The 23,158-nt window shown below is 41.2% G+C and overlaps 2 protein-coding genes across 5 annotated transcripts in view; both read right to left on the bottom strand.

Moving 5' to 3' along the window:
- Positions 1-15,532, bottom strand: part of LOC109402771 (SH2B adapter protein 2) — a 561,576-nt gene extending 546,044 nt beyond the window's left edge. For 3 of the 4 annotated variants that reach the window (XM_062859974.1, XM_062859973.1, XM_062859972.1), the window contains exon 1: positions 14,994-15,532. The gene's annotated coding sequence lies outside the window, so the exon portion shown is untranslated. The remainder of the gene's footprint in view (positions 1-14,993) is intronic. The other variant, XM_062859975.1, reaches the window with a different exon arrangement.
- A 3,470-nt stretch (positions 15,533-19,002) lies between these two features.
- The window catches only part of LOC109422641 (signal peptide peptidase-like 3), a 271,923-nt gene continuing 267,767 nt past the window's right edge, over positions 19,003-23,158 (bottom strand). Inside the window, exon 6 of the mRNA XM_062859978.1 lies at positions 19,003-20,329. Within this exon, the coding sequence (XP_062715962.1) occupies positions 20,261-20,329 (69 nt within the window). The 3' untranslated portion in view covers positions 19,003-20,260. The remainder of the gene's footprint in view (positions 20,330-23,158) is intronic.

Below are 23,158 nucleotides of genomic sequence, written 5' to 3'. Positions count from 1 at the left end.
ACGTCAAACTCGAACAAAAACGATGCGAGCGCCACGGTTGGGCAGTTGGCCAACTATCTAATTTTGAAAAAGACCGTTAAATCGGTGTACGATGGAAATTATCAGAGTGTTACGTCTGTTTGTCTGTGGTTTTACAATATTTTAGAGACGTTAACTTCAAAATAAATTTACATGTAACATATGCTTGAAATTTGCTTCCGGATGCCTTGTAAAGTAAGCCTATGCTTGAAAACATGTTTCGGAATTTTCAAGAGGTTTTTTACGCTATCCCAGGAATGCAGAAATTTTAAAGGTGTGAAGGACGGCATTGTTGATATAATTCTGTTATAATTCCAATAAGCAGAATTATTGCAGTGTTTTCTGGTGAAATTCTTCGAGGAATTTCCTAACAAATTTTTTTGGAAGGAGTTTATTGCAAGAATACTGAATAAACGGTGATATTTTATCACATACTCTGCTGGTAACAAATCAGGAAATTTAAAAACTCTTGGAAATTTCCAAAGAAACTGGCTTCTGAAGGTACATTTAGATAAAAAATATACAGAACTCAGATAAATCTCGAAATACATATGAAAAATTCCTGTTTAGTGGGAATTGGTAATTTTCAAAAAAAAAATAGTTTTGTTATGAGAGCACAAGCGATGGATTTCTCAGCAGGATTTTTTTTTTCAAATTTTTAAAATACCTGCGAATTTTCATGAAAAGTTTTCTATTCATTATCAATTTCTAGCTGAAATTCTCAAACCCTGAAAAAACAAAACTTTGACATTTCTGACGAAATTTGTAAGGCTCATTTTAGATATTTAAGGAAAACATCGTTATTCTGGGATTAATTTCAAATCCCATTGTTGAAGAACTTCCCAAATAAGTTGAATATTGATTTGTCAGATGATGATTAATTAACCTGGGCTTGTTAGGGGAATATCTGTAAATAAAAAGAAAATCGGGTTAAGTACGGTTCCTTTGAATTCCACTAAGAATTTGCATCCTTTGACAGATACGTATTTCGACCTCAACTGTAAGGTCGTCTTCAGTGTCTTCCCGAACAGAGAGAAAAAGCTCAAGAATAGCATATTTTCATACGGAGATCAAAAAGTGATATTCGTTTGTTTGAGATAAGAGGTAAAAGTACTGAAAATAATATCTCAAATTTTCTCCTGGAACATCGTCATCATAGCACATTTAGCTCTTGGTAAGATCTAACCAATAGCAGTGAACTATTTGATTGATCTTCAAATATCAAATTTTGCTATTGTTTAGATGGTTCAAGAACAAATTTTTGCTATTATTTTCAGTACTTTTACCTCTTATCTCAATCTAACCAATATCACATTTTGATCGTCAGTACTTGACCTCTGCCCGGGTTGTACTTGACTCGACTCGATTTGTCAGAACCAATAAAAAAGTGCACACTTTCCTAGAGACACCAAGTTTCCGGGATATCCGCAGAGGTTGCCATTGTACCCAAAATCCCTAGTACCATGTTCAAATAGTCTTGTTCTGCAAAATCATGAAGTTTGATGTGTCGCAAGCTAGTTTTCGAAGGCGAATTAAAGGTTGCACCACTACCTGTTAAAAAGGTTACTCCAGTGCCCCGGGCATAAATCCGGAACAATGGAATTTTCGTTGAGACACTGCTGAAAATCACAATTTTATAGTTTGGAAATTGGGTGCAAAATGAGGCTCAGGCACATAAGTAACACAAAAAAACATCAGATATACCTACAAGAAGGGCTTAACATTATTTCAGTATAAGGCATATTTGACATTCAAGATTTCAGGACAATGTTTTGTCAGCAAACCCTGCAGAACCCCAAGAAGGACATAAAGCAATTCTTCAGATTTGCATTAAGAATTAAGGTTGAAAGCTCTTCTGTAGTGTTCACATGTCTGTCTTAAGGAAATAATGCAAGAAGCTTTTCATGTTTTAGATTGGTAACACCAGGAATTCCTTCATCAGACATTGAAAGATTTCATAAAAAAAAGTCTAAATAATCCTGTCTTCTGGTTTCCAACTTGGATTTTGCTTCCGCTGTAATGTCAGTGATTGCAAGGATTCTAGGTATTCAATTATAAATTAATCCAGTAATTCTACAAATCGCTACACAGAAAACACTTTAAGAAAGAGTTTCTTCCAGTATTTCGTCATCAATTCATAATTCCATAAAAAAAACCATCAGAGACTCTTCAAAGACGACTGAATTATTAATGCTTTCAGTATTAATTATTCCATTTTTTAAATGCCAAATTGTTAGTGTGATGTATTTTGTGATTGCAGGGAGCTTTTCTATGAACTGAAATTTCTAGAAAAACCCTTAAAAACTCCAACAAAGCAATAATTTCAGGAAGTCCTCCACTAGCGAAGTAAGGACTCATTATAAAGAGTTCCAATGAAAACATTAATTGAAACTTGTCCTAAAACTCAGCCAGATATTCCGGCAAAAAATCCTGACTACTACAAGGAACTACTACAGAAAAAAGTCTGGATAGAATCTCTAAAACTTTGTCACTAATTCCTCCATTTTGATACAAATGTAACAAGCTAGAACTTTTCAAAGATAATGTTGGAGAAGTATTTTATGGCATTTCTGATAAAATCATTCAAAATTTTACTACCAAAATTATTTTTGCGATACTTTTTTCACGTTTTTATAGATTTCAAAACTTCATTTTTAAAAATTGTGATTTTAAATATGTTTGTGCCCAAATTGAATTCGAGCATACATACATACATTTATTTTTTCCACATCATTAAGACAAGACATAATCAACAATAGTACGCCACAATACTCAGTTTGTGGCTGCCGCTCTCCAACCTCGGTCACGCCCAATGCTCGCCAGGTCACGCTCCACCTGATCCGCCCATCATGCTCTCTGCGCTCCACGCCTTCTTTTGCCAACCGGATCCGTTGCAAACACCAGCTTTGCAGGGTTGTTGTCCGGCATTCTTGCAACATGCCCTGCCCACCGTATCCTTCCGGCTTTGGCCACCTTCTGGATGCTGGGTTCGCCGTAAAGTGCAGCGAGCTCGTGGTTCATCCTTCTCCGCCACACACCGTTCTCCTGCACACCGCCGAAGATCGTTCTTAGCACGCGTCGCTCGAAAACTCCGAGTGCTTGTAGGTCCCCCTCGAGCATGGTCCATGTCTCGTGCCCGTAGAGGATTGCCGGTCTTATTAACGTTTTGTACATGGTGCATTTGGTGCGTGGGTGAATCTTTTTCGACCGCAGTTTCTTCTGGAGCCCGTAGTAGGCCCGACTTCCGCTGATGATGCGCCTCCGAATTTCACGGCTCACGTTGTTGTCAGCCGTCAGTAAGGATCCGAGGTAGACGAATTCCTCCACCACCTCGAAAGTATCCCCGTCTATCGTAACATTACTACCCAGACGGATCCGGTCGTGTTCGGTTCCGCCTACCAGCATGTACTTTGTTTTTGAGGCATTCACCACCAGTCCGACCTTTGCTGCTTCGCGTTTCAGGCGGGTGTACAGTTCTGCCACCGTTCCAAATGTTCTAGCGATAATGTCCATGTCGTCCGCAAAGCACACAAATTGACCGGATTTTGTGAAAATCGTTCCCCGGCTGTTGAGCCCGGCTCGTCGCATCACACCTTCCAGCGCGATGTTGAAGAGTAGACATGAGAGTCCGTCACCTTGTCGCAGTCCCCGGCGAGAAACGAATGAACTGGATAGTTCACCCGAAACCCTTACGCAGTTTTGCACACCGTCCATCGTTGCTTTAATCAGTCTAGTCAGCTTCCCAGGAAAGCCGTTTTCGTCCATGATTCTCCATAGCTCTGCGCGGTCGATACTATCGTATGCCGCTTTGAAGTCGATGAACAGGTGGTGCGTTGGGACCTGGTATTCACGGCATTTCTGGAGGATTTGCCGTACGGTAAAGATCTGGTTCGTTGTCGACCGGCCGTCGATGAAGCCGGCTTGATAACTTCCCACGAACTCATTTGTTTTAGGTGACAGACGACGGAAGATGATCTGGGATAGCACTTTGTAGGCAGCATTCAAAATAGTGATCGCCCTGAAGTTCTCACATTCCAAATGGTCGCCTTTCTTGTGAATGGGGCAGATTACCCCTTCCTTCCACTCCTCCGGTAGCTGTTCGGTTTCCCAGATCCTGACTATCAGCCGATGCAGACAGGTGGCCAACTTTTCTGGGCCCATCTTGATGAGTTCAGCTGCGATACCATCCTTACCAGCTGCTTTGTTGGTTTTGAGCTGGTGAATGGCATCCTTAACTTCCCTCAGCGTGGGAGTTGGTTCATTTCCGTCCTCCGCTGCACTGACGTCGTCGTTCCTTCCGTTGCCGTGGGCTCCCGTGCCTACGTTCTCCACGCCATTCAGGTGCTGATCGAAGTGCTGCTTCCACCTTTCGATCACCTCACGTCCGTCCGTCAAGAGGCCTCCGTCTTTATCCCTGCATATTTCGGCTCGCGGCACGAAGCCGTTGCGGGATGCGTTGAGCTTCTGATAGAACTTCCGTGTTTCTTGGGAACGGCACAGCAGTTCCATTTCTTCACACTCCGCTTCTTCCAGGCGGCGCTTTTTCTCCCGAAAGAGGCGGGTCTGCTGTTTCCGCTTCTGTTTGTAACGTTCCACGTTCTGTCGAGTCCCTTGCTGCAGCATTACCGCCCTCGCTGCGTTCTTCTCCTCCAAAACCGTTCTGCACTCTTCGTCGAACCATTCGTTCCGTCGATTCCGTTCCACGTACCCGATGGTGCTCTCGGCTGCGTCGTTGATGGCTGCTTTCACTGTACTCCAGCAGTCCTCTAGAGGGGCCTCATCGAGCTCGCCCTCGTCTGGCAACGCGGCTTCGAGATTCTGCGCGTATTCTGAGGCGACATTCGGTTCCTTCAGTCGCTCTAGGTTGTACCGTGGCGGTCGCCGGTACCGTACATTGTTGATGACGGAGAGTTTTGGGCGCAGTTTGACCATCACCAGATAGTGGTCGGAGTCGATGTTGGCGCCACGATAGGTCCTGACGTCGATAATGTCGGAGAAGTGCCGTCCGTCAATCAGAACGTGGTCGATTTGAGATTCCGTCTGCTGTGGTGATCTCCAGGTGTAACGATAAGGGAGGCTGTGTTGGAAAAAGGTGCTACGGATGGCCATATTTTTGGAGGCGGCGAAATCAATGAGTCGTAGGCCGTTTTCGTTCGTCTGCTGGTGGGCGCTGAACTTACCAATCGTCGGTCTGAATTCCTCCTCCTGGCCTACCTGAGTGTTCAAATCACCTATGATGATCTTGACGTCGTGGCTTGGGCAGCGATCGTACTCGCGTTCGAGCTGCGCGTAAAATGCGTCCTTGTCATCATCAGTACTTCCGGAGTGTGGGCTGTGCACGTTTATTATGCTGAAGTTGAAGAATCGGCCCTTGATCCTTAACCTGCACATTCTTTCGTCGATCGACCACCAACCGATCACGCGCCTCTGCATATCACCCATCACGATGAAAGCTGTTCCCAGCTCGCGTGTGTTGCCGCAGCTCTGGTAGATGGTATGATTACCTCTAAACGTTCGCACCATGGATCCTGTCCAACACACCTCCTGCAGCGCTACGATTCCGAACCCGCGGTCCTTCAGTAGATCGGCGAGTATGCGGGTGCTCCCAATGAAGTTGAGAGATCGGCAGTTCCACGTACCGAGTTTCCAATCGCAAGTCCTTTTTGTTCGCTGGGGTCGTTGCCGTTGGTCTCGGTTCGTATTATTCTGTTGCTGATTTTCCGTTACAATGGTTTTTTACGGCTGGCTCGTAGGGCCTGACACCAACCCCCTACTTTCCGGAGGACCATAGTGCACAGTTGAGCTTAGAGTCCTTCCCTGGCACTCGGACGTAGATCAGCCGCCCCTAACATGGGGATCAGACGCTGTTGTGAGCCGCTCCTCCTGGAGAACAAACGCTCAGGCTTGCCGAAGCAAACCCCCCCTTCCCTGTCAGCCTACGACCAAAGGTCCCACCGGGGTTGGTTTTCGAGCATCTGGACAATAAAAACCTGTCACCCGGATAGTCTCTATCAAACAAGAAATCACTCGTTATTCAGAAACCCACGCTCATCAGGATTTTAAAATCCCTGCGTGAGCCTTTCGAAACTGTGTAAGAATCAGAATTTGAAGTGAGTCAAGGTTCAAGAAATCTAGGTTTAAGTTTACATGCTGGAGGCGTTACACATAATTTTAAAAATTCCCGATCATAAGCAAAATTCCCGACTCATTCCCGCATATTTCCCCATGAATTTCAATTCCCGACTTTTTCCCGCATTTCCCGAGTCTGTGGCCACCCTGAATTTCGATGGCTTAGGGGATCCACTTCTAGCACCCAAACCCCATCAAGATATTCAAGTATTACCAAAATTTGAGGAATCCTTGAAAACTTTGGGTGTCTACTCATAACTCAACATAAAATTCCCTGAGTTTTCCAGGTTTTTCCAGATGAAATTTTGAAAATTTATAATACAAAAAATAACCTAAATTTCCTCCTGCTCTTCAAAAATTCTTTCAAGATTTCTGAGCGTAATTCCCGGAATTTCTTCCAAAGTGTCTTCCTGGCTTTCCGAAAGATTGTTTCACAAGATATCTGTTTGAGTACGTCCCGATACTTCTTGCAAAAGTTTTCCGATATACTTCTAGAGATTCTTGCTGGATTCCTCCTGAAGATCCATCCAAACCAATTTAAAGTTTCTTCAAGAATGCCATTGGTTGAGCCTCGTAGCCATGCGGTTAGAGTCCGGATGGATGAGGGTTCGATTCCCGCTCTGAGCGAGAATAGCTTCTTATCCGTAGCCACTCCGTGTTAAGTTTCGTTCAAGCGGTACAGCCGCCGGCTGAAGCCAATGTCTGTGTATTTTTAGTGGTTTTCCGGGATAGCTAAATATCCAATAGTTTATTTTAGGAATTCAACTAAAAAAGAAAAATTTAGGAATTTTTTCCGATAGTTTTCCGATATTTCTCTTGTTTTCCTCGCGGAACTTCGTCCGTAGATGCTTTCAGGATTCCATGAGGTTTCCGGATTCCTTCTTGGATGTCATTGATAGTTCTTCTCGGGATCACTATTGCCTAGAACTTTTTTCGAGATGTCTCATTTTTTCTCAGGTTTTTCTTTATTGAGATTTCTTCAAAACATTTTGCGGAGTTTCTTGCAAGATTTTATTTGAATTCCCTTGAATATTTCTCCAGGAATTTCCTATAAGATATTTCGTAAGTTATCTCAGGAGACATTCTGAGGAAAACCCGTAGAAGAATCCTTGCAATAACTTTGGGAGAAATCCCTAAAGAAGTATCCAGAATCTCGGGACAATTTCTGGTAAAGATTCCGGGAAGAAATTTGGGAATAATGCAGAGAATATCTGGAATCTGGAGAATATCAAGGAACAACCTGGCTCTGAAAGAATTCAATGAGAAATATCAGCAATAACTCCTGTGGAAATCCCAGAAGGCACTCTGAAAAAAAATCTTAGGAGAAAGTCCAGGGTAAATTAAGAAAAACTCTGAGAGACATCTCATGACCAGCATCGGAAAGAATCTTCTGACAGAAGTTCCAGGAGATACTCCGAGAGAAATCTCAGGCAAAACTTCAAAATAAACCTCGCGTAAACTAGTAAGAAATTCCTGTAGGAGACCAGGAAGAACATCTCGAAGAAAGCCCGAAGCAATTGTTTGAAGATATCACAGGAAAAAAATAAAAGAAACCTCTTGGAAATTCTTGCAGTAAATTCGTGAAAACTCCTGCAGAAACGCTTGGAGGAACATAAGCAGAAACCCCAGGAATAACTCCTTTAGCAACTCCGAAAGAAATTTTGGAAAGATCTTCTGGGAGAGCCCCAAGAGGAACACCGAAAGGAATCGTGTAAAATTTCTATGAGAAATTCCGACAGAAATTCTTATAGAGAATTCGGGATAAATTCTGGTAGAAATCATACGAAGATTTCTTTGAGCAAAACACTGAAGGAACTCCGGGAAGAAATAGTATTCCCGTGAAAAAGTCCAGGAGAAATCGGTTGGAATTCAGGAATCCTGGAAGGAATCCGGAAGTATACCTTTCCGGAAAAAAATCAAAAAGGAATACCAAGAAAAATAGCGTCAAAAATGCGGAAGGAATTTTATAAGAAATCCTGGGAGACATTCCAGGAGGTATTTCCAGAAGAAACACTAACGGAATTTCTGGAAAAAAAAATCCTTGTAGCGAAATTTCTATATGGATTTTTACTACCAGGTTTTCATTCATATGATCCAATGTTTTTTTTTTATCGGAGTAAAATTTCCCTGAGTAGGGTAATTGTTCCCTTCGTTGTGGTAGTACCTAATGTTGCGGTAGTGGCGTTTGAGCACTTTTTTGACTGAAATGTTACCAAAAGGCATTTTTAATAGATGTATTATGCTTAAACTATGAGATTGCACTTTTTGTGTGCTTAAGATTTGCCCAAAAATCTATTAAAAAAAATATTTTCCTTAATATTTCTGCTGCAGTGTTCCTAATGTTGCGGTATCCCATATGATTTCAATGGAATACCGCAACATTAGGAACCGAAATTAAATTTTACCTCCATAATAGGAACAGTGTGCCTATTGTTGTGGTATGCGATTTTTGATCGAAAACAGAGAGAAACGATAGTTTTCATATTTTTCCGGGAAAATTTGGATAGGAAACTACCTACCAACGTTTTGAAACCCTTCATTAGATAAAAAGATCATATTTTTTTTAAATCAATTTACCTTATTACCACAACGATCGGCACACTTACCCTACTCAAGATATTCCCTGAGTATTCCAGGTTTTTCCCTGTTAAATAAAATTCCCTGAGGATTTAGTGATTACAAGCCAGCTTTCTAAGATCCAAACTGATTTATGAAATGCAGAACGCACAGCTGTGGCAAACAATACCTAGCATGCTTAAAAAAATTGTCAAATATCCGAAAGCAACCACTTATTTCATAAACTCAGTTATTCAAATTCTACGGATCAGTTGCGCGTGCAAGTAAAATAAATATTTGCCGATTCATCGAAGACACCGAATTCCAAGCCTAAACCACAACCAAGGATGGGAACACTCACTTGCAACGAGTTACACTCACTTGCTGTTTTCTCAGCTCAGATGCGTGCAATCAAGAAACGATGCATGGACGACTTCTGCCTTGTGATTTTGTCTAAAAGTTTGTCGAACAGAGTAGGGGTCGCACACGCATACCAAAGTCGTGAGGGAGCTGCGAAGGCAACTTTCCACGAGGTGAATGTAAATTACACTCACCTCGTGGAGAGTCGCTTTCACAGCTCTGTGACAGCTTTGGTGTGCGTGTGCGACCCTTACGTTGAGCACATAGTGGGTAAGGTGCGATGCAAAGAGATAAGAGATCGGATAAGCGTCAAAGCACACTCTGTGGAAACTATATGCAGAACGCATAAACCGTACATAGTAGATCAGTTGCGATGAGTGCGGAGATGCGATGGAGCTGCTTCGACGCATGTGAACGCAAGAGAACGCAAGAGAATGCTTGTCGGGTATGGATTTTATGATTGCGCTCGTTGTGTATGGAAAGCAATGCGGATTTAATGTGTTGGGAATGCTAGTAGGTAATATAAAATGCGTTAATATGATGTCGTTTTTAAATATAACTCAATGCTTTTTCACATGACTTGCATTTTGATGAAACAGACGTAATAAAAATTTATCATACTGTCTATCGATCGCCATGTAAAATAACATATTTCATTGCATATAAAATAGTATTCCATCAAATCGTTTAAGTTTTTTACGGGGCCGGATCACAACGTCCGAGGCCATACTGTCCCGGTTGTTAAGTCGCGTTTTTTTGCGAAATAACGTCCAAAAGTTTAGGTGCGTCATAATATCCTATGTGCCTTCTTTCCTTGGACATCGTGACATACTTGTATGTTGGGGCGTAATGCCCCGAAAAAATGCGCCATAAAGCCCTGGGACATTATGGCCTCGGACGTTATGATACTGCGCCGTTTTTTACAGCATATTTTTGTTATTATATGTGTATAAAAAACATTTTATTTTCTATGTTCGGGATTTAAATGAAGTGATCAATGTTTGATATGGTCGTTTGTTCAGTGCATGCTATTCATTTGCATTTAGAAAGTTTAAGGGTTTTATAGTATTCAACTCAATTGCTCACGCGCGAGGACGTATTTAAATTGTACTGTCACATTTTTTTCGTGCTGAGGAATTTCATTTGGACGAATGGCGTGTGGAACTAATACTTCGGAGAGATAGAGGAAGCAAACGGAAAACACCGAGCAGAACCACGCCGACCAGGGAGTCATCGTCGACCCGAACACGGCGTGTGTATGGGAAAAGTTTATAACAAAAAAATAGGCATCGTCAAATTTTTCGCTATTCAAAAATAGAGGCTTTCAGCTTTCATTTGCAGGGTCCCTCAAAAAAATCCACCGAGGGATCCCGAACAACTTTTTCAGAATACTGTTTTTCCCCATACAAAATTCACGGTTCCAAATTAATCCCTATTTCTACTTAACAAACATACCCAATTTTTGTATGAAAAAGTTCCCCCGATGGAATATTTCGATGTTGGGCTTGAATGAAAGCTGGTAGCGTCAACTTTCACGTAGCGTAAAAATTAGCGATGCCCATTTTTTTGTAATAAATTTGTTCTACCAGACACACCGTGCGAAATGTTTGATCAAGCACCCGCTGCAGTCGACCTGGACGCTCTGGTACCAGGAACCGGACCGCATCAAATCGTGGGAAAACACCCTGAACGGTGACCAGCTTTTCCAAATTCGAGAGTTTTGGAGTACAATCACATCAAGAGCCCGGCCGACGACATCGAGGTGGGTAGCGATTACTCTTTGTTCAAGAAGGACATCCGTCCGATGCGGGAAGACGATAGCAACAAGCGCAGCGGCTGGTGAATGTGCCACGGTCGCAGGGTCAGGAGCTGGACAAGTACGATTCTGTGTCTCATCGAAGAGGCATTCGTAAGGCAATAGTAAGTTTTCAACGATAAAAGGTAAATATTTTTTATTCACGTATACATTACTTTATTTTTTCGATTATTACATTCCATCCAAATTCAAAATCTGGTATATGTAATAGAATAACCGTCTTTCAAATGCTAACATAACAATAATATAATGCAAATATAACACAACCAGTTCTGGGGGTTAAGAGGAGGGTTATCAGAGCCGCCAGTCGATACATTATATATGGTTGGAAGAGTGGAGATGCCAACTTCCCTTTAAAACCATTATGTAGAGAATGGTGAACTCTTCTTCTTCACATTCATTGGGGCATCCTCCAATGCGATTGCTTGCACTATATATAATTGTGTGATCTTGAAAAATCAAGTTGAGTATAATTATAATGTTTTGCTTGATCGAATCACATTGGGTGGACAGCCCATTGCTATCGGGCTTAGTACCGTGCTACAATGAATGGAGAACTATCATCATCATCATCATCATTTATAGTATTCAACTCAATTGCTAAAAGGATTCTGATTGAAAGGTTCTGCTTTTTTCTTTGTCAGGCAAAACTAGAAAAGAGTGTGACATCGATTTCGATTGATACTCTTTTATCTAATACTAGCTGTCCCGGCAAACTTTGTCTTGCCGTCTCGTGGTGGTTTGACAACTGTTGAGCTCAAAATGGCACCGCACTCTAGATTGGTTTCATTTCGATCGTGTTGATTTCCTTCCCAGCTCATAAAAAATCAGTACTTTATCATTTTTCTTACATTTTTCAGTTCATTTTTGTAATTTTTTATACATATAAACACAGCCACCATGAATACGGATCGAAACGTGCAAGGGTCATGCTGATCGGTTCGGCCGTTCGTGAGTTTTGTTGCCTCAAAGGGACTACAAACTCATTTATATATATATATAGATATGATGAATATTGTGTACTTGGGTGTCTACTCATAACTCAAAATAAAATTCCCTGAGTTTTCCAGGTTTTTCCAGATGAAATTTTGAAAGTTTATAATTAAAAAAATAACCCAAATTTTCTAAAAATTATAAAGGGTGACTTAGGGTATCATCGCCAGGTTTGTTCTCTTCGTCATGAGGGATTTATGCCGTTCAAATTGCCTCAAACTTGATCATATTCAATTTGGTTGGGAAGGGTTTGATGCCAACTCTGTGTTCAACAGGTTTCAAAAAAACCCCCCATGACGAAGAGAACAAAACTGCCGAAAATACGTAAGTTCCCCTACTCTTCAAAAATTCTTTCTATATTTCTGAGCATTATTCCTGGAATTTCTTCCAAAGTATCTTCCTGGTTTTCCGCAAGATTCTTCAACACGAGATATCTGTTTGAGTACGTCCCGATATTTCTTGCAAAGGTTTTCCGATATACTAGAGATTCTCGCTGGATTCTTCCTGAAGATCCATCCAAAACTATTCAAAGTTTCTTCAAGAATGTCGTAGCCATGCGGTTAGAGTCCGGGTGTATGAGGGTTCGATTTCCGCTCCGACCGATGAAAATTTTCACGAATAGTTTCTTATCCGTAGCCACTCAGTGTTAAGTTTCGTTCAATCGGTACAGCCGCCGGCTGAAGCCAATGTCCATGCCTTTTTTAACGGTTTTCCGGGACAGCTATTCATTAACTATTGGATTTTTACCGATAGTTTTCCGATATTTCTCTTTGTTTTCCTCGCGGAACTTCGTCCGCAGCTGCTTTCAAGATTCCATATGGTTTTCAGAATTCCTCCTTGGATGTCCTTAATATTTTTTCTCGGGATTACTATTATCTCGAACTTTTTTCGAGATGTCTCATTTTTTCTCAGGTTTTTCCTGAAGTTCCTGTCGAGATTTCTTCAATAACACTTTGCGAAGTTTCTCGCAAGATTTTATTTGAATTCCCTCGAATATTTCTCTATGAATTTCCTATTTAATAATAAAATCCTATAAGGTATTTCGTAAGTTATCTCAGGAGACATTCTGAGGAACACCCGTAGAAGAATCCCTGCAATTACTTTGGGAGAAATTCCTGAAGGAATATCCAGAATCTCGGGACAATTTCTGGTAAAGATTCCGGGAAGAATTTTGGGAATAATGCTCAGAATATCTGTAAAACTCTCGGGTCGATCACTATAAGAAATCCGGTACAACTACAAGAAACAGCCTGGCACTGAAAATATGCAAGAGAAGAATTCAATGAGAAATATCAGCAATAACTTCTGTAGAAATTCCAGAAGGCACTCTGGGAAAAAAATCTTAGGGGAAAATCCAGGGTATTTTAATTAAGAAAAGCTCGGAGAGACATCTCATGACCAACATCGGAAGGAATCTTCTGAGAGAAGTTCCAGGAGATACTCCGAGAAAAATCTCAGGTAAAACTTCAAAATAAACATCGCAAAAACTTTTAACAATTTCCTGTAGGAGACCAGGAAGAATATCTCGAAGAAAGCCCAAAGCAATGGTTTGAAGATATCACAGGAAAAAATAAAAGAAATCTCTTGAGGAACTCTTGCAGTAAATTCGTGAAAACTCCTTCAGAAATCCTTGGAGAAACTTTAGTAGGAACCCCAGGAATAACTTCTTTAGCAACTCTGAAAAACGTTCTGTGAAGATCTTCTGGGGAAGTCCCAAGAGGAGCACCGGAAGGAATCGGGTAAAATTTTCGTGAGGAGTGCCGAAAGAAATTCCACGATTTATCCGAACAGACATTCTTATAGAGTATTCGGAATAAATTCTGGTAGAAATCCTATGAAGATTTCTTTGAGCAAAACACTGGAGGAACTCTGAGAAAAAACAGCATCCCCGTGAAAAACTCCAGGAGAAATCGGTTGGAATTCAGGAATCCTGGAAGCAATCCGGAAGTATACCTTTCCGGAAAAAAATCAAAAAGGAATACCAAGAAAAATAGCGTCAAAAATGCGGAATGGAATTTTATAAGAAATCCTGGGAGACATTCCAGGAGATATTGTTAAAGAAGTTCCAGAAAGAAATTCTGACGGAATTTCTGGAAAAAAATCCTTGTAGCGAAATTTCTATATGGATTTTTACTACCAGGTCCATACGACCCAATGATTTTTTTTTCGGAGTAAAATTTCCCTTAGTATTCCAGGTTTTTCCCTGTTAAATAAAATTCCCTGAGAATTCCCGGTTTTCCAGGTAGTAGACACCCTGTATTAGAGACATCTTTTCTCGTAGATGTCGCCGAAAATTTTGTAATAAAAAAAAATCTATACCCTTAAATAATACATACTTGCCGAATTTTTGTTTCTTTTTGCCGAGTTCAGCACAATAAAGTAATGTTTTAATGCCGAAAATCAGTATAACAGTCTCATATTGATTTAAATTGAAATCAACACTCAGATAGCTCAGTCCGGAAAGTAAAAATATGTGTATACATAAAGACATCCCTCACGCGGATATAATTACATTTTATACATTCTTTTATCAAATAATTAATTCAATAATCTCAATCTTGTACAGTTACACCAGATTTGTTTTTTGAACTTGTCGGTTTTTGCTATTGCAACAGGATCAAAACTGACTAAGTTATAGCAAAAAAACGGCCCGCGCAAAACAAAAAGCAGGTGCATTTTATCTTTCCGCTCTTACAGATGAAACGATCATTTCACTACCCACATCCAAAGAAGCGCTTCAACATACAAGCGACTTCATCGATCAAATCACGCGACTCGTTGATGCGCACGAAATAGGCGAAAAAGGATGTGAAAACAACATGCGCACCCTCATTGAAAACCTCATGCACTATGGCCTATCAAACTTCCCTCTTCTCATCTCATAACTTATCGCATCCAATCGCATCTCACCTTACCCACTATGGTCACAGCCTTACTCTATTCGGCAAACTTTAAGACAAAACCACAAGGCAAAAGTCGTCCATACATCGTTTCTTGATTGCACGCTTCTGAGCTGAGAAAACAGCAAGTGAGTGTAACTCTTTGCAAGTGAGTGTTCCCATCCCTGACCAAAACACTTCCACAGACCACAGCCATATTTTGATTCCCACTCAATTTTTACCTTATTTGCTTCCTTCCTTCCTTTCTTCGTTCGGGAGGGCCGTCGCCGCGAAAGCCAAGACGGTATGGTTTTATATTTCGGTTGGTGCTCTATTTTTCTGGCTGCATCAGCTTCTTCTCGCCGTCCCGAGGTGCGTGGCTGCACAACATCAGTGGAAACCACCTATCCGTCCGTCCATCAGTGATGATGACGGTGGCGGTGGCTGCTGAGCTGCTTGCTGCTACAGATGATGACGATGATGATGCTGCCTGCCAGCACGATTTTTTTTTCTTTGCTCTTCGTCTGCTTCAAGCTTGCAGCGAGATGATCTTTGCCCCGGAAAAAGAAAAATCCACACCGCGCACAAGATAACACATTCCGCACGGAACCGATACCGCACCGACGCGCCGGAACCCGTCCGCTACCGATCGACACTGGTTTCACCGGGTTTCGAACGGGAATTAAACGTTCCGAAGTGATTTTAGTTGCGAGAGAAAACGCGAAAACATCACACCGCCGCCTGAGCGCAATCAAAACACGTACGAACGAAGTCGAAGGGGAGTGGTGTCCGTGTCGTCGCTGGATTCAGCAGTTCAGCAGCCGACGAGCCGCGAGCGAGGAGTCGAACTCGCGCAAACCCGCGCAGAAACGTCAAACAACGGATCAGCGACCTGGAACGGTTTGTGGTTGTTGTTTGTTTTACAGCGGGCCGCAAATGCACGCTTGAAAAATTCAACGCAGTATTTATTAAGAGCGTCTCAACTAGACTGGCCCAAAGCAATAAAAAATATGTTTATCGAACTGCGTGCAGATGCAGTGATGCTGCAGAGTGCATCATGTTTCACGGCACGGTAATTTTCTGGAGCAAATTCAAGCCAACTACCATTCAATTTATGGTGTTTTTATTATTGAAAGCTCTAGTGCCATTGATTTTATTGTGCACAAATTGTACAAGTAGTTGCAATAGGACGCAATCAGTGAAGTACTAGATTGAAAGTAGTGAGCTGGATTTTTGTATGGTGAGATGATCAGTTCTCCATTTCTGCAATGAAATGGTGCAAACAACGTGGGTTATATGGTTTCTTGCCTAATTTGATGCTGTTTGAGCAAAAGTTTGGGTAACTGTGCTGTTGTATTATTTATTTCTTGCAACTTCAACAACACAGTTACCCAAACTTTTGCTCAAACAGCATCAAATTAGGCAAGAAACCATATAACCCACGTTGTTTGCACCATTTCATTGTAGAAATGGAGAACTGATCATCTCACCATACAAAAATCCAGCTCACTACTTTCAATCTAGTACTTCACTGATTGCTTCCTATATAGAGCATGTTGTTGAGGATACTATCCGGAGGAATAGAAAAAGAGAAAGTTTCTCTTCAACAATTTATTTCCGACTCAAACTCCGTACACATTGGTGTCCTATTTATATCAGCCTTCCTCTATAGGACAGATCGGTGAAGTACTAGATTTGTAGTAATGAGCTGAATTTCAGTATGGTGAGAAGGTCAATTCTCCGTTTCTGCAGTGAAATGGTGCAAAAAGCGTGGGTATTATGATTCCTTGCCTAATTTGATGCTGTTTGAGCAACACTTTGAGCAACAGTGTTGTTGTTTTCTCCATTTCTTGCAACATAAACAACATAGTTATCCAAAGTTTTGCTCGAACAGCATCAAATTAGGTAAGAAATCATAATACCCACGCTTTTTGCACCATTTCATTGCAGAAACGGAGAATTGACCTTCTCACCATACTAAAATTCAGCTCATTACTACAAATCTAGTACTACACCGAACGTGCCCCATTGAATTTACAATGTTCTAAAGGATCATTATTGTATGGAACTATTGTGTGCAAGATATATAATGTGTAGTGTACATACAAAGGTGGTGTGTCGAACGGAATTTGAAATAATATGAACAATGGCATGAATGGAAACAATACTCTACTTGTTTTGATGATTGGAAAGATCGAGTAGTTGGTACAGTAATGGCACGAAAAGCACCGACGAACCGACGTGACAGCTAGAACAAATAAATTCAAATTTGTTGTCCGCGACGCCATGATGAAAAATAGCCGCACACTATCGCCACCTCTATAACGGCTCGCGATGATTTGATAGCTCGACACCGAACCCCCGTGTGTTCATATAGAAAGCGGTTCGCGTCTGCGCTGATTTGACAGAAGCGATCGCTCGCTTCGGTGGTCGACCGTTAAATTTGGGGGGGACACTTTTGAATCACCACTGTCACGTCGGTTCGTCGGTGCGAAAAGTGCGAATGTTGAATTACCCCGGTAGCTTGCTGATGGCCTCAACAGAGCATTTTAAGCAGGAAACAGAATATACAGATTATAATTTGTTGTTGAACAGTCAAATTTATCATTATTCAATGGTAGTTTATGGTGGTTTAGGCTGCAAAACGGTGGGCGATAAGAAGAGCGTCAAACATAGCTCTGGTCCTCACAAGTTCCTACCTCATGCTTCCACGGGTCAAGCGATGACAAATACCGCCAGCTAAAAGTTGTGTGCTTAGTTGGGCACTGTTGTCCTTCTGACTTCAGCTAGATTGAGGAGGTGAGGAGGTACGATTCGAGCGTTTGTTCACCAAGGAGGTGCGGCTCAAACAGCGTCTGTTCTGGCATCCAGCGGCTGCATCACGCCCAGCTAGATCCAAGTGTAGAATCCCAGTTGTGGCGTTCTCACTTCCAAAACAACTCGCGCAAACACTGAACACGTCGGTACTACACAACTCTTTATTTCTGACTGGCGTATGTTTTACAGGTCAACTGATACCTCCCTCAAATTTATATTTCTCTCTCTCGTCTATCTAGTACAGCAGTACTCTCCCTCTCTATGCTCCCAACTCTACATCCTTCTCCTACTCTCTACAAAATAATCGAATCAATAGCAATAGTCAAAAAAAAAATAATCATGTATATCGTTTAGGCACTTTTTTTGTTCTTGTAGGACGGCTTTGTTCGGGTACTGCATCATTCTCTGAGTGGTTGACACGCCTCCGTGATGTACACGTTGTCTGCCGATCATCCTCCTTTCTCTCTGCTAGGTTCGGTGCAGACATAGGCGACGAAGTTTGAGAAAGCTCCACATCCTTGGGTTCATGGCTCAAGACGTCCTGCTCCGAGGTTTTATGGGAACCTGTGGAAGAATCAGAGGTGGTGGAAGGTAACGATGGAGATGGCCACTTTTTCAAGTGGGCAACCGGACGCCGGTATTTCACTCCGTCTTTGTTGACAACAACTGTATCAGTACCGGTTCGCTCCAGAACCGTGAACTTCTCCATCTTGAAAGTCGATTCAAGCTTTCCGGACTCGTAGCTCTTCAGCATCACTATATCCCCGATGGAGATGTCCGATTCCTTAGCATGTCGGCGATGATCGGCATAAAGCTTACCCTGCATTTTCTTCATCGCGTCGTTTTCTCGTATGGTTTCGTCTCGTTGCCAATGGGGATCTGTCCGCAGGGAAGGCAACAGGTCTTTGACCGGACGCCCAGTTAGCAGTTCCAGGGGAGGTTTCTCGGTGACTGTGTGAGGGGTGGTATTGTACATACACTACCCGTCATAAGTACGGACTCACAAAAAGTATTGCAACAATATTGCATCACCCTGACTCACTTCGATATCTCTAAAACCAGAGCACCTACAAAAATGCCGCCTTCAGGAAAGTTGTTGCTTTCGGTCTTCTGAACAACTTACCTGAAGACAGCATCTTTGTAAGTCCTCAGGTTTTGGAGATATCGAAGTGAGTCAGGGTGATGCAATATTGTTGCAATACTTTTTGTGAGTCCGTACTTATGACGGGTAGTGTATATGATTTGGAAGTTGCTCTGCAATAAACTCTGTTTTTTTTTATTTATTTACGTGTATTTTAACATAACGCTAATTCTACACTTAACGCTGGGGTTGCAGAAATGTAAAGAGGAGAAAAAATCTCCAAGCCGTATTGAGAACTCGAGGGTTACTATACCTATATAAGGGATAACGGAAATTCAAATAAAACAAACCAGTTTAATGTTCAAAAACGATTTTATTTCGCTAATTTAAACAGACTTCTTCATGTTTAAAAAAATCATAAGGTATACATTCGAGATAGGCATACACAGAGAGTGCAAAGGATAGAAATTATACAAAATTATCACATTTTTATTTATCCTTTGTTTTATCATCATTACGCGCATGTACGCGTCTCCTGTGAGTGAGTGTGTTTGTGAACTGTCAGCTCCAAAAAGGGGAGGGGCGGGGGTTAATTTCGTTTTTTGCTTCAATTGGAATTGCGCTAAATTTTGTCATTTTTCTTTTTTTCTTTTATAATGAGATTGTAACACAGATAATGCTCGCGTGAAATATAAGCTTCACGAGTGACGATGATTTGAGTTGTTCGCAATTTGCGGTCACTTCCGTTTCAATTTTTTATTGCCCAAAAATATTTATTTGATAACGCGTGGACTTCTTGAATCGTAATTGTTCTCACACAAAGTCTAAGCTCACTAATAATTTGACTCAACTGGGCGTTGCATCCACTGATTGATTCCAGTTTACACAAGCGTACATGATATAAGAGCATTTTTTCATTGTTTCTATTTTCTTGTCGGCATTCGAAAACATTCATTTGGGCATAATGAGGACGTAGCTATTTTCAAATAAAGGAATAGCGAAACTAGAAGCGATACTAAAACTAGGATGACATTGATTGGCGGTTTGCTTACTGATGAATTTCGAACTAATCGCGCGGGTACGCACTACTCTCGCGGATGATGGATGAATAATGAACGGAAGATGAATTACGGTGTAACTGTGGATGATAAACCTGTTTCCTATATGTACTGTCGTCGGCTTCTACACACTATAGCTGTACTATGCTTTTGATTCGCATATGAGTCCTATATCCACTTGAATGAATAGTATTAGATAATTTGTTCATTTTCATACTTCTGCGCGATTTCACGAATGCAACATAGGTTTTGTGTTAGTGGGTGTGTGTGTGAACTTTTGAACACATGTGTGCATTTTCATCCGCACATGATTCACTGTCTTGATTCACTAAATACATTCATATCAGAAAAATGTGTTGTTTTTTCTTATGCTGCTCTTATATGTATACTTAACTGCTAAAATCCTTGTCTTGCTTGTCTCTAGGTTTTGTAATGCTTTTTCTCCTTTCAGTTTTCTTTTTCTACTCAACGTGGCCTTAATACTATTGTATGTATCTCTCTATGTGTGTGTTTTTGTTGTATCCAATCAGGAAATGTAAATGATAACTACAGCTTAAACTTCTAACTGCTTGGATGCTTGCTGTATGATGAACGGTTCGCTCCACATCCGCCTCAAATCACCCTAAAATGTAGGAAAGATATGTTTTAGATTTAAACCGGAACGGAAACGATGTTGATCCGAGAAAACACGACAAAATAACCTAAGAGCCTAAGAGCTACAATAATACTTGTTCACAAAGGCTTAGTGGTTCGCAAAGCACACGAATTGGCAGAATTTCAAAAATTGCAATACAGTCAGGTCTTTTTTTACGCGGTTTTCATTTACGCGGCCGCGTAAATGAAAACTCCATACAAAAAAAACTTCATCGTCTTATTTTTGCATGATTCGTCGAGAAATGGTGAGACTTTTTTTACGCGGTTTTTCAATTTTTGAACTGAGTTTTTTTTTTACGCGGTACGTATCCCCCGCGTAAAAAAAAACCTGACTGTATGCCCAACTTCATGAAGACGTATCCAACGTCACGTCTCAACATCGTTGTCCCCTTGAGGTAGAGAAAAAGGTGCTTTACGGCTATCCATCGTATTTCTTCTGGATGGACTAACTTGATTTACGGCGTAACAAATGTCCACACGCGTGCCTTGTACCAGAAAGGAACAGCAGACCTCCTACCATGTCACGGTATGACACGATCTGCGACTGCCTTCGTTCTTCCGTGGCGCTAGAGCCCATCTGCCTCGTCAGCCTTTAGTTGGGATCCACCGCTACCAGTCTTCTAAGCCAAAAATTCCTAGTTACTGCTGAAAATGGTGCACCTCGTTCAATGAAACGTTGTGCTTCTGAAGCGTTACTAGAATTCCAAGGACTTTGATGGTCAATCCAAGGCCCTTCCTCACAAAATTTCCCTGCCAGTTGCTTCCTCAATTTCTTGACCCAGTGCTGGCACATGTCAAACTTCGTTCTGCCAGTTCACACCGCTTCAACTTCCCATCATGATTCTGGTTCCAGGTTCTGCTAGATTGTTTCAATCCGTACAACACTTTCTTTTACTTGTAGACGCTTTACGGAAATCTCAGTTAGCAGTTTGCTGCCATAGCGTCTTACCCCGCTCGTTCGACACGTTTTAATTCGACACTTTTTAATTCGTACCCCGCTTATTCGACACATGTCGAATTAAAAAGTGTTGAAATGTCACAGCGATGTACACTGTAAATGCAAAACAGTTTAATATTGCGCTTATACTCGCACCCGCAGCAGCTCCTCTTGCAGACGCTAATTCCGGAAGCTCAGTTTTGGTGCTATTTGACGCCCAAACCGCCTGAAGATCAACCGGAATCGACTGAGGATGGCAACAATCGTAAAAAGAACGAGCTTTTCATTCGCACCACCGCAATATCTGTTGAAATCATGTTTCATAACAAATCCGGAAATCAAAACAAAAACAAAAATAGAGTTGCCAAATTTCAATGAGCAACGTGGTGTAGGGTGACCAGTTTGTCGAATTAAAAGTTTACTCCGGTTATTCGACAACAGTCGGTGTCGTATTAGCGGGGTAATACGGTAGTATATTGTAAAAATCTTATTTACAATTTACTGTATTGGGTTCTACATAGTAATCCTACATTATAGAGATCTGCGGAGGCGGCCATTGTGAGCCAATCGTGCAGAGAGAACTGTCAAAGTGTGAGCCAAATGAACATGCTTATCGTTCGTAGGAAGGCGTCGTTTGAACGGTATTGCAATCGGAACTAAATAAATTAAAATTATTTATTTTTATTATCGAGATATTGGCGGCATATGTATGTTCAGTAAAAAGATAAAAATTTATTAATTCTGCTTTCAAAAGCTCATGCTTATGACGACACTTTTGTTGCTGCACATGTCGAAAAAACTTCCATTGCTGCTTCTTGCTTCACTTCTGCCGATATGATTAGCTTAACACTTTTGCATTGAATTCAGATTTCTTCGATTGCTCCGCTATTTCAACAAAATTTTGAAAAAAAATCTACCATAATTAGAAAATGTAAACAAAACAACTTGAACCACAACGAAGTCACGCACAAAGTTTGAACATCTAGCTTTGTAGCAAGTGTTGGCAGCTGTTGTAAACAAAACAAACAGCGTTGCCGAATCGACGTATGTAACTTCCGCTCATCTCTATGTAGAGGATTTCTAGTTCTACATTACATTTTATTGTTTTTGTATTTTTATTTTTACAGTGGTGTCTATTGTAAAAATATGGTTTTAAATAGTACTGTTACAATACAACGTTCGGTTTTTCTACTGTATTTTTTATTCGGGTGGGCAGCCCTTTTTGGCGAAGTTGAATATCCCAGCGATTGGAGTATTCATCACTCTCAGAGGATGGGTAGTTTTGCATGTTGCGAGCCACTCTCTAAAGCGTTATCATCGAAGTTCCTCTAGAGAGACCCTCCATGAAATGTCGCCAATAACTCCGCTTTTTCGCTTTCAGCAGGTTCTCCAGTTATTATTCAAGTTTAGCGTAATCTTGATAAAGATCTGGAGTACCATGCCTAGCGTCATATAGGAACGAAATGAAAAGGGTGCCCATCGAACTTTTTGACATGTGGTATTTTGAGCCACGCTTGCCTACGAAAAGCTTTGAAAGCATCAGATTTTTAAAGATACAACTGGGTGCAATCATCATCCCAGCCTAGTGTGGCTGGTCTTCTTTTAAATGTTGTACTTGGAACACGTTGTTTTTGTCGTTTTTGTGATTCTGAATAAATTAGTTCAGACAGGCATCGATACTCATCCGAAGGTGGGAGGGAGTTGAATGATTCAACTCCTAAAGATTTCGCTGATGCATATTTTTGCCAATTAATATTCTTAGTGAGGAACCTGGATTGGCTGGTCTGACCTTTCACTATTACTTTTGATGACAAGTGATTACTATCAATGATAGTTCAAGACGACTATCTTTGCCGTCAG

Source organism: Aedes albopictus, chromosome 3 (genome assembly GCF_035046485.1).
Source record: "Aedes albopictus strain Foshan chromosome 3, AalbF5, whole genome shotgun sequence".
Lineage (NCBI taxonomy): Eukaryota > Metazoa > Arthropoda > Insecta > Diptera > Culicidae > Aedes > Aedes albopictus.
This window is presented reverse-complemented; position numbering and strand designations above follow the sequence as displayed.